Raw genomic sequence first — 12,834 nt, 5'->3', positions numbered from 1 at the left:
AGGCTGAAATTAATTATTTTCATGAACAGATTGACAAAGTTTAGGCTGTGGCAATGAAGTTCAGGTTAGTAGTCAGATAGTTTCACCTATTGAAAGACTTTTGATTTAAGTAAGGGGAGTGCCGAACATGTTCTGTCGCCGTTTGACTTCCTAAACAGCTGTGTAAGTTAGATGTTTTTGTCGTGTGTCTCGCGTAGGCTACAGCGTTGCAATGAGCAACACTGGTTTGAAACCACAGGTAATGATAATTTCACCAACAAATCGTTTACTTGTAATGTAATGTCATAATAAATCCTACAAAGAAAATGTATTTGTGAGGAATGTTTATTTTAACGATTGAAAACAGATGCATCATAGACCACTGTGGTATGTGTTGCCCGGGCAACAGAGGCTAATGTCATGCTAATGCTTCAGTGAAATAGTAGACTACCGTTTCCGAAAGTAGATGTGGGCCTACTTCCTTAATAATATCAGCTAATATTGTACATTACATTTCATAATTGTGTTTCACATCACAAAGTTGTTTGCTTGTGGCGTTTCTGCAGCTTCCTTGCAGTAAAGCTATAGTTAGCCTAGCTATCCCCCAAGTTAACAGATGCGAAGATGTTTTCGTGACGTAGTGACGTTAGTAACGTCAGTGACTGTGGCTAGCAAATTAGCCACCGTTAGCTTCACTTTTCACCACAAAAACGTAATTTTACTTAAACCATGCAACGGAACGTAAATAAAAATACAACCAACGCAATCGCTAACAAGACGAACCTTTTGACACCGCCGTTGTGTATGTAGTCCAAATATTGACTGATCCTTAGGGGGGCAAAAATAAACAATAAATAATATATATGTAAGAGAACAAAGGTTGTGCCCTTGCCGAAGGCAATGCACACCCAAAAATGCCCCAGCTTCAACACACCAAACACACCTCACAATTTCCCCATAAATGATACACTCTCTAGTTATTTGTAATTTTGCTGAATTTTAGCACAGTATGTGAAAGTGATGATGTGCAAGAACAATTGGAAAGACTTATGATCAATAGCATGTTTTGATAAGTTGAGGGCTATTATATCTAACCTTCTGAGACAGCTGGATTTGTGAGATCATGACCATGCGAGAATCCATCTTGCCAAGCTCAAAGTTATACATCTGTGCCCAAACCACAGTGGTTCGGACCAATCAGTGCCCTATGATGACAAACTGCAGGCAGCTATGGGTTTTGTTGAAGTTAACCTGTGATAGAAGGTGATGAACAGATCATCCAATCACCTGCCAAATGTCCTTTTTTTTAGGTGCCTGCACTTTTCCAAACTGTTTCCAAGGATGACTTTCCAGATGGTACCTAGTAAAAAAAACATCTGGCTATGTCAGGTTATAGAATATCACATACTCCAACCAAACTTTACTATTTCTGTGTCATTGCTGGATGTGAAGGGTGTGGGACAAAAAGGAGAAAAGGAGGGACATTTTTTAAAGTACTTTCATTGTCCTTCATGGTCCCTATAATGCAGGAGTGCAAAATATAAGGCCTGATGATTCCATACGGCATGTAGGCCAAGTAATAGAAAATTAATGTATATATGTAAATATATAATGTAAATAATTATACACACACAGATGCAGCTAGTTATATATCCACTACAGGTCCTCTTGTTGATGTCCTTAGGTTATACGTGCTTACTGTTGCTAATTGGGTGTGCTCACGCCTTCGGCGAGCACAACCATTGTTCTCTCACATATATATTTATTATTATTTTTATTGTTTCTTTTTGCGCCCCTAAGGATCCATCAATATTTGGACTACATAAACAACGTTGGTGTCAAAAGTTTAGTCTTGGTAGCGATTGAGTTACTTGTATTTTTATTTACGTTCCGTTGCACGGTTTAGGCTGAACTTAAAGATCCTGTAAAGTGGAATTAAAAACGAGTTTTAAGTTAACCACACCACAGAATAATGTTTTATTAACTACCCATCCAAATTCGAATGAAAAAAAACACAGACAAGTAAGGGAGTCAGGTGGCTGAGTGGTGAGGGAATCGGGCTAGTAATCCGAAGGTTGCCAGTTCGATTCCCGGTCATGCCAACTGACGTTGTGTCCTTGGGCAAGGCACTTCACCCTACTTGCCTCGGGGGAATGTCCCTGTACTTACTGTAAGTCGCTCTGGATAAGAGCGTCTGCTAAATGACTAAATGTAAGTATGTTAAATTAGGCTTTGAAATTGTAAGAAAATCAGCAGTCTTCTGTGCTTGAGACTGGGGGTCGTGTCGCCTGAAGGAGCTGAAGCTCGCCCCCTCGAGGCGCCGCCTCTCTCAAGTAAGCTACGACCCAGGCTACGTCAAGCCGAACAAAACAGCATAGAATTAGAATTTATTTGTTCAATGAGTGAAACATACAGATGCATATAAAATGCCACAGCCTAAACTTTGTCAAAAGAAACTTTCTCATTTCTGGCGCTTTCAAACAATCCCCTCACTCAGTGAAGTTTGGCTAGCCACCGCAACTAGCTTCCTCGTAGCAAACTTCTTTTGAATGAGCCAATTCTCCCTAAATGGATGTCAAGCTTATTTACGCTTTTGGGGGCATATTTTCAGTTAGCAGATGGTACTGTTTGAATCGCGATTCCATCTGAAATACTGCCGGTGACAACGTTGTTACTGTGACGGACCTTTCTATGTGTAACGGGAAAGGGGGTGTTTTGTCCTTCGGGAGTTGCCGTAGGCGTGTTGCTAAGACAAGCGTGAGGAAAAGTAAGTGAAGGGTGTTTGAATGCTATGTCAAGAAGAGAAGCAGTAAAATACATGTTGTGCTTAAAGACCGTGTCTGCATATCATCATTTACACAACAAGTGTTGTCAAATGAAACCACAAACAGATGGCTACATTACAGTAGCTTGTTTCAAAGGGGGTTCTTAATGAATTATGCAATATGAGTACGCTAAATGCATTTTCACTAGAGGAGTAAAACTGAAGGGGACGGACCCACCTGACGCAAGCAAGCACACCCTACAATTTCCCCAGAAATTGTGCCCTCCTTTATTTGTATTCTTTGCGATTGCGTTGCTTGTATTTTTATTTACGTTCCGTTGTACAGTTTAGGAGGTTATAACGTTTTTGTGGCTAAAAGTGCCTTTTGTCGCACAAGGGAACTCAGTGCTAGCCTACGTCATAACGTCAGCACACGTTAGCAACGACGCATAAATTACATTTACATTTATGCATTTAGCAGACGCTTTTATCCAAAGCGACTTCCAAGAGAGAGATTTACAAAAGAGCATAGGTCACTGATCATAACAATGAGATAGCCCCAAACATTGCGAGCAGCCAAAACATGAAGCATACATTGTGGAAACCAAATAAGTGCCAAAGGGAAGAACCATAAGAGCATGCAGTGAAACAAGTTACAATTAAACAACATGAAGCTCCCCACAAGAGTGCAAGAGTGTACCTGTAGAAAAAACAATCAACAGTAAAATATTTCACAGCGAGTACAAGAATTTGAAACCGTTACAACTAACCAACAAGAGCAACAAGTCTGGAGGAAACTAACATCAGGTCCAGCCAAGCATTCCTAAGTGCCATTGTACTCCCGGAACAAGTGTGTCTTGAGCCTTTTCTTGAAGGTGGGGAAACAGTCAGTGTCCCTGATGGAGGTGGGGAGTTGATTCCACCATTGGGGGACCAGACAGGAGAAGAGCTTGTGTTGGGACCGGGCGCTCTAGAGCGGTGGGACCACCAGACGGTTGTCAGAATAAGACCGGGGGGGGGGGTAAGGCTGGAGGAGAGACTTGATGTAGTCGGGTGCAGTCCCGTTCACCGCTCGGAAGGTCAGTACCAGAGTCTTGAATCTGATACGGCCGTGATGGGAAGCCAGTGGAGGGAGATGAGGAGCGGGGTAACATGGGAGCGTCTGGGTAGATTGAAGACCAGACGGGCCGCCGCGTTCTGAATCCTCTGGAGAGGGCGGGTTGCGCATGCTGGGAGACCGGCGAGCAGCGAGTTGCAGTAGTCCAACTTCGAGAGGACAAGTGCTTGGACTAGCAGCTGGGTGGAATGCTCAGATAGGTATCTCCTGATCTTCCGGATGTTGTAGAGGGTAAATCTACACGACCGGGAGACCGCAGCAATGTGGGCTGTGAGGGAGAGAGAGGCGGAGATGTCTGTGAGGCAGGCCTCGATCCTAGCTGAGATCCCCGGATCAGTCGGGGGGAACGACAGGTACAGCTGCGTGTCGTCAATATAGCAGTGGTAGGAGAAGCCATGGGAGGTGATGATTGGTCCAAGCGAGGTGGTGTAGAGGGAGAAGAGGAGGGGTCCAAGGACGGATCCCTGTGGGACACCAGTGGAGAGATGGTGGGGGCCTGACACTTTGCCTCCCCAGGAGACCTGGTAGGATCTTCCCGACAGGTAGGATGAGATCCACTGAAGTACAGTGCCAGTGATGCCCATCTCAGAAATTCTGGCCAGCAGGATTTGATGGTTAACCGTATCAAACGCTGCAGAAAGGTCCAGCAGAATGATGACGGATGACCTCGAAGCCGCTCTGGCAGACTGGAGGTCAGTGGTGACTGACAGGAGGGCAGTTTCTGTGGAGTGGCCAGTCTTGAAGCCTGATTGGTTGGGGTCAAGCAGGTTGTTCTGAGAGAGGAAGTTTGACAGTTGGTTAGATACAGCGCGTTCAATTGTTTTAGAAAAGAAGGGTAGTAGTGATACCGGTCTGTAGTTCTGGAGGACAGCTGGGTTAATGGAGGTTTTTTTGAGTAGAGGGCTAACTCTGGCCTGTTTGAAGGCAGAGGGGAAGGTTCCGTAAGTAAGAGAAGAGAGAAGGACATGGAGAAGAAAAGTTATGATGGAGGGAGAGATGGTTTGAAAGAGAGGGGAGGGGACTGGATCAAGGGGACAGGAGGTGGGGCGATAAGAGAGAATGAGGTTAGAAATCTCTGCCTCGGACAGGGGAGAGAAAGCGTTTAGAAATTGAGTTGGGTCAGTCATAGAGGTTGAGTGGGTAGGAAAGGTGGGTTCAGGGAACCGACTGCTAATGGAGAGGAGAAGTCGTCTGCTGTCGGGGGTGGGGGGTTAAGAAGGGTGGAGAAGGTGGAGAAAAGTTTGTGAGGGTTTGAGGCAGAGTTAATTTTGTTCAGAAAGTAGTGGGTTTTAGCTAGGGCTGAACGATTTCGGAAAATAAGATAATCGCGATTAATTTGCAATTGCGACTTAATATGCGATTATTATGATGTATTATTAATACAGATATATACTAGCCTACTTATCTCCAGTTAGCAACATAACACACAAAGATCAGAAAAACTAAGGAGAACATACCGCCTGTAGCCTACCTCATCGAAAATCAAAAAGCTAAACAAGAAACGTAAGCTTTAGTTGCACTTTCTTAACTAAAGCTAGCTAGCTATAGCTACCGTTTCGGAAAAATAACTTGCGCTGTGGAGACAGTCGGAAATATTTAGAACTCACACGCATCTAAAGGTTTAATCTTAAAAGGAAAAGAGACACTATCTGAACATTTCTGATCCACTCAGTAGCCTAACAGAAACAGTATGGCACCGTCAGCCATAGTGATCCTACTGTATGTGTATCACCGAGGGGTATCATATATTTCGTGATGAACGCTTACTGCTTGAGTAATTTTGTAGTAGGCTACATTGAGTTAGACTTTGAAACATTTCGATCAGTGATCCTGTCGGGTGTTATTTGGCTTATTTGACACACTGGTGTTGAGAATTTTAGCTATGCATCGTACATGGCTTGTGGTGTTTTTATAGGGCCGAATTAGGTTGGTGGTGTTGCCCCGTGAGGTAGCAACGTTAGGCCAGGCAGGTTTTACACAATACTTGACACTGCGCAGCATCTTTTTTTTAAAGGCTGGCTGTAGTCTCAGGTTCTGTTGAGCCTGAGGCCATGATCGTACAGGTCAAGGTACAGTGTAGCGTGCAAAGTTGATCCTTCGTCTGCAAACTGCGTTACTTTCGCGTGTCACGTGACCAAAGTAAAATCGCAGCCTTTGCGATTACAAAATCGCGTTCTGTCCCATCGCGATATTAATCGCAAACGCAATTAATCGTTCAGCCCTAGTTTTAGCATCAGTTATGCGGGCAGAGAAGGATTTGAGGAGGGAGTGATACTTATCAAGGTCCAGACCGTCTTTGGACTTGCGCCATCTCCTCTCGGCTGCCCGAAGGATGGACCGTTCTTCACGAATAACATCCGTGAGCCACGGGCAGGAGGGAGAAGATCGCGCAGGCCTGGTTGACAGGGGACAGAGAGTGTCGAGTGATGCAGTTAATGTGGATAACAGGGTGTTAGTGGCAGTGTCGGTGGGGTGGGACATGAACTTGTCAATGGGAGGGAGGGAGGATGTTACAATGGAGAAGAAATGGGAGGGGGATAGGGAGTGGAGGTTTCGGCGGAAAGTTACGAGGGGAGGGGAGGTAGTAGGGGTTGGAGGGAGAGAGACAGAGAATTGGATGGAGTGATCAGAAATGTGTAGTCGGGTTACAGAGGTTAAGTCAGTGATACAGTTACGTGTCAGGATGAGGTCGAGCTGTTTTCCTGCCTTGTGGCTCGCCGGTGTGTTCAGCAGATTCAGGTCGAATGAAGTCAGAAGAGACTTGAAGTCGACGGCCTGCGTTCCTTCGAGGTGGATGTTGAAGTCCCCAAGGAGTATCAGTGGTGTTCCATCATCCGGGAGGACACTGAGGAGCATGTCCAGCTCCTCCAGAAAGTCAGCTAGCGGCCCTGGTGGGCGATAGAGGACAACTAAAAATGCTTCGATAGGATCAGTTAGCATCACATAATGGTGTTCAAATGATTTGGCAGTAACAGAGAGTGAGGTGGATGTGTATTTAATATGTGGGGAAAGAAGCAAACCTGTCCCACCAACTCGCCCAGTTGAGCGAGGTGAGTGAGAGAACGAGTAGTTGACGGAGAGAGCAGCTGGAGTTGCAGTGTTCTCTGGGCGGATCCATGTCTCTGTCAGCGCAAGGGCGTGCAGAGAAGCATGGGATGCAAATGCCGGGATGAAGTCTGCCTTGTTCACAGCAGACTGGCAGTTCCAGAGCACTATAGAAAGAGAGAGGGCAGGTGGAGAAGATCTGGATAGGTAGCTAAGATTAGAAGTGGAACGTATATACTCTGTGACATATCTACGTCTATGTCTGCGAGTGGTGAAATGAGCAGGAATGCTGAAGAAACACATGCTAGTTATGAATATGTTCTAGATGGATTAGAATACAAATAGATTGAAACTTATCAGAAGAGGTGAAGCTGGGTTTTGCTCGGCGGCAATGTACCCAGACACTCAAATTGCTAGCTAGTTACCATAAACCAATCAATCTTCTTATTCCTTGCTAGGTGCGCTCTGTTTTGTCTTGTTTTGTCTGTTAATTCAGTGTTCTGCCAAGATTTCCGGGGTTCTCTAACAAGAGAAGTACTTCTAAACATCAGGACTACAACTCCTGTGGATTTATTTCCCACTTTTCTGCTTCCAGCGGCAGATTTAGTGGGAATTCTAGCCAGTGCCCGCGCTAGGCTTTGCCCATGCAGTGAAACGCCGAATAAGGGGAAAGCGAGCGAGAGCGCTAGTTCAGCTACGCAGACGTGGAATCCGAACAGTGCTTCCAAGTTTTTTCCTCTCCAACGTACGTTCACTGTGCAATAAAATGGACGAACTTCAGCTACTGATGGTGAAAAACAGACTTTCTTTCATCTTCGGTTTTGTGCTTCACGGAGACATGGCTGTGCGATTTGATCCCGGACACCGCATTACATCTGGCAGGCTTTCAACTCGTGAGAGCTGACCGGGACACTGCACTCTCCGGCAAAACCAAAGGCGGTGGTATTTGTTTCTACATCAACAGTGGCTGGTGTGTAGATGTGACAGTGATTCTGCATCATTGTTCTCCGGATCTGGAATCATTTTTTATAAACTGTAAACCTTTTTACTCGCCACGAGAATTTGCGTCACTCATTTTGGTCGGAGTTTACATGGCACCGGGTCCACAGGTTAAAGAAGCCCAACGCATGCTCGCCGACCAGATTCTGAGTGTGGAGCGAGCAAACCCGGATTCCCTTGTTATCGTACTCGGCGACTTTAACAAAGGTAATCTCAGCCACAAACTCCCTAAATACAGACAATTCATCAAATGCCCAACCAGAGAAGAGAACACTCTGGATCACTGCTACACTACAGTCAGTAGAGCCTACTGCAGTCCCTCGTGCAGCACTGGGTCACTCTGACCATGCCATGGTCCATCTGATTCCTGCATACAGACAGAAATTAAAGCTCTGTAAACCTGTTGTGAGGACATCAAAACAGTGGACCAGTGAGGCTATGGAGGATCTGCGGGCGTGCTTGGACTGTACTGACTGGGATATGTTCACAACTGCTACCAATAGTCTGGATGAACTCACAGAGGCTGTGACATCATACATCAGCTTCTGTGAGGACTGCTGTATTCCAACACGCACCAGGGTGAACTTCAACAATGACAAGCCCTGGTTCTCAGCAGAGCTCAGAAGGTTGAGGTCAGAGAAGGAGGAAGCATTTAGGAGTGGGGATAGAGACAGATTCAAGGAGTCGAAGAACAGGTTTAGCAAGGCGGTGAGAGAGGCTAAACGACTGTACTCAGAGAGACTGAAGCGCCAGTTCTCTGCTAACAACTCTGCTTCTGTCTGGAGAGGGCTCAGGCAGATTACCAACTACAAGCCCAGAGCCCCCCACTCCACTAACGACTCCCGTCTGGCCAACGACCTGAACGAGTACTACTGTAGATTTGAAAGACAGTTGGACTGTCCTGATCCACCCCCTCCCACCCATGTGGCCTCCCCCCTTCCCCCCTCTACAGTGACGACTCTCCATTCAGAAGGGTGAAGTTAACAGACTTTTCAAGAGGCAGAACCCCCACAAAGCAGCTGGGCCGGACTCTGTCTCTCCTGCCACCCTCAAGCACTGCGCTGACCAGCTGTCTCCGGTGTTAACCAATATCTTTAACACCTCCCTAGAGACATGCCATGTGCCAGCCTGTCTCAAGTCCTCCACCATCATCCCTGTGCCCAAAAAGCCAAGGCCAACAGGACTCAATGACTACATTTACTCATTTAGCAGACGCTCTTATGAAGAGCGACTACAAACCCGTCGCCCTGACCTCTGTGGTTATGAAGTCTTTTGAGCGCCTTGTGCTGGCACACCTCAAATCCATCACCGACCCAATCCTGGACCCACTGCAGTTTGCCTACAGAGCCAACAGGTCGGTGGATGATGCCCTTAACATGGCCCTCCACTTCACCCTACAGCACCTGGACTCCCCAGCATCCTACGCCAGGATCCTGTTTGTGGATTTCAGCTCTGCCTTCAACACCATCATCCCCGCCCTGCTTCAGGACAAGCTCTCCCAGCTGAACGTGCCCGACTCCACCTGCAGGTGGATCATAGACTTCCTGTCTGACAGGAAGCAGTGCGTTAAGCTGGGAACACAAGTCTCTGACTCCCGGTCCATCAGCACCGGACCTCCTCAGGGCTGCGTCCTTTCCCCTCTGCTCTTCTCCCTGTACACCAACAGTTGCACCTCCAGTCATCCGTCTGTCAAACTTCTGAAGTTTGCGGACGACACTACCCTCATTGGGCTCATCTCTGACGGGGACGAGTCTGATTATAGGTGGGAAGCTGACAACCTGGTGCAGCCAGAACAACCTAGAGCTCAATGCTCTTAAGACAGTGGAGATGGTTGTGGACTTCAGGAAGAATACAGGCCCACTCACCCCCATCACCCTGTGCGACTCCCCAGTCAACACTGTGGAGTCCTTCCGCTTCCTGGGCACCATCCTCTCCCAGGACCTCAAGTGGGAACTGAACATCAGCTCCCTCATCAAGAAAGCACAACAGAGGATGTACTTCCTACGGCAGCTGAAGAAATTCAACCTGCCAAAGACAATGATGGTGCACTTCTACACAGCCATCATTGAGTCCATCCTCACCTCTTCCATCACCATCTGGTAAGCTGCTGCCACTATCAAGGACAAGAGCAGACAGCAGCATATCATCCGCACAGCTGAGAAGGTGATCGGCTGCAATCTGCCTACCCTCGAGGACATGCACACCTCGAGTGTGCCACCACAATCCTCGCTGAGGCGAGCGAGGATTGTGGCCGACCCCTCCCACCCTGGCCACTCCCTGCTCCAGCTACTCCCCTCCGGCAGAAGGCTGCGGTCCATCAGGACCAAAACCTCACGCCATAAGAACAGTTTCTTTTCATCTGCTACTGGCCTCTTCAACAAGGCCAAGGACTCCCATTGACATTCATTCATTATTTAACCCAGTATCTGATTGCACTATAGCACTATGTTGACCACTCATGCTGCTCATTCTTATTCTTATTTTTATATATATTTTATTTTATATTTAAATTGTTTTATTCTTAGATTGTTTAGTTCTTAGGAATAGTTAAACTTCTGTACCTTTACTTAATTTAAGATTCGTATATGTTTAGTGTTTGCACCTCCCTGCCACAGTAAATTCCGTGTTTGTATAACATACATGGCGAATAAACCGAATTCTGATTCTGATCCCATTAGCAATGTTGAAATGGTACAAACTGTTTTGTATAATTTGTAATCTTTTTGTAATTATTTCATATTTTGTTTCAATATTGCTGGTTCAATTGAATGTTGAAAATAAGAAGAAATGGGATGTTTTTTTTTAATAGCCTACATTTAATGTCCAATTAGGCACTTATTGGATACCTTCTTTAAATATTGCTGGTTCAATTTTTCAGAGAGAAGTGATCTCTCACTCTGAGATAGCTTATTAACAATGGCAGTCGGCCTACAAGTTCTGAAATAACAATAAAATATCATTTATAAAATAACAATAAAATATCCTCATTATTGTTCAATAATGGGCAAATCCACCTTTATTTTGTAATTTACGAATAATGTCTATTGGCCTGGGTCGCGAAGGCTTGTGACTTTTAAAATATGGGTCCCCAGAAAAAAAAGTTTGGGAAAACACTGATTTAGATGATTGGAAGATGACAAACAGTTGTGGAACATGGAGTCTTTTATATATATATTTATAATAACTGTGGACATTTCTTACTCTGCATTGTCAGAACTGCATTGTTATTGTTACAGTAGACAGTTTTTTCGCTACTCTGTCCTTACATAAGTGATGTTCGTTACAAAGACATCTCCATTGGCAAAAGGCACCACTAATATTAAAACGAGACACAAGCAGCAGCACTTTTGATAAGCTATGAGGGGAAGAATGGAATGCAGACAATCCCTGATCTGAATCACTACTGGCATTGTAGACACATGTGTTACTCGTTTGTGTGACCCCGGGGGTGGGGGTATTCGAAGTGTGTACAGTACCAAAACAGCTAAAGCAGTTCCCCAGGAGAGAGTCGACACTACAGCAGCTGGCGCCGTTGACGCACTGCCAGTGTGACGGGTGACGTCAAACACAGGCACCCCAATCCTATTCCACTTCTATTTTGGAACGTGTTTGCGGGCACTCATCATTACTGAAAGGCGTTCACAACACTTCACAAGGAATCCGTGACGGCAACGCTCAGATCAGAGCAGTTGCTGGTATTCTTTGTCATGCTGCGAAACATGTTAGTTGAGTTGGCTTAGAGGATTCTGACATCACTCTAATGGTCGGTTCTAATAGTTCAAATAATTAATTCCCCTTAATGCATTGGAGTCATATAGTAACACACTGAGGACTTGACTGAATATTATTCCATCCTTATGTATTTAAAATGGTTATATATGTAGCCAGGGCCAGATATTTTATTCTCTTGACAATGAACCTGTTGGCCTGGCCACACTAGCCTCACAAACCAGTACCTGAGACTGTAATACTGTTTAAAGTTAACTGTCATGTTTCTTTGTCTTTGTTTTTCCCCTCCAGGTGATTCCATTCCCCATGTCCTGTGATATACTGGAAGACTGTGCTTGTCGAGACCCTAAAGCCCCAGAAAAACTTAGTGGACGAGACCCCAGTGGCCAAGAGAATGATCATTCTCTGGGCTGACCCTTCTGGACTTCGACTAAATTCCCCAGAACCGAGACCCTTGTCCCCCAACAATACAGTAAACCCATACTGGGACTGGGAAGAACCCCCCACCCCTCTCTTCTAACCTCCTCCATATGCTGCTTAAAGATGTACTTCTCCAGCCATACTGCACCCCAAGTCTGCCGCCGGCCTCATTGAAAGATTGTATACATCGATGAAATACTGTATATAGAAAAAGTCCAGACATGAGGTCAAACTAAAATAATTCCCAACAGAAAGTAAACCCTGCAGAGTCCTTAAAAGGCTGACAGAAAAAAAAGAAATATAAACAGCAAAAAAACAATACTTTTTGGAATTAAAGAAAACATTTTTAAAAATATCCACAAAATACGAAATTTTGCCAAGATTGGATGCATGCCTTGTGTTCCGTTTTGTGCCATCTTTGTGTATATTTCAGTGACTTTTCTATCCAAGCTCATAACTTTCTTTGAAACCAAAAGAAAGAAAATCTTAGGGGATCCTTCTCTTGGTTGTAAAATATAAAGTTTTAATCTGTGGTACTGAATGGAATAGATTTTTATTTTATTTTTAACGGACTAAAACACTATTAGTATGAAAGTACTTGACGTCTTATGTTGTTTGGCTAGAAAGCTTTACATATGCCATTTCAGATTTTAGTGCGTATTCAAATTGCCCTTTTTTATATATGCATTTTCAATAGGCATCACCGCTGGAGGATGTAAACATCCTCTCCAAACATCTTTGTAAAAAGGATCCTTTTTACAAAGATGTTAAATAGGAATGA

At 45.0% G+C, this 12,834-nt stretch overlaps 1 protein-coding gene across 1 annotated transcript in view; it reads left to right on the top strand.

Moving 5' to 3' along the window:
• LOC136964282 (pappalysin-1-like) overlaps window positions 1–12,064 on the top strand; it is a 316,793-nt gene extending 304,729 nt beyond the window's left edge. The window contains exon 22 of the mRNA XM_067258338.1: window positions 11,925–12,064. Coding sequence (XP_067114439.1) covers window positions 11,925–12,047 — 123 coding nt within the window. The 3' untranslated portion in view covers window positions 12,048–12,064. The remainder of the gene's footprint in view (window positions 1–11,924) is intronic.
• Window positions 12,065–12,834: the final 770 nt, after the last annotated feature.

This window comes from Osmerus mordax, chromosome 20 (genome assembly GCF_038355195.1).
Source record: "Osmerus mordax isolate fOsmMor3 chromosome 20, fOsmMor3.pri, whole genome shotgun sequence".
In the NCBI taxonomy this organism is placed as follows: Eukaryota; Metazoa; Chordata; class Actinopteri; order Osmeriformes; family Osmeridae; genus Osmerus; species Osmerus mordax.
This window is presented reverse-complemented; position numbering and strand designations above follow the sequence as displayed.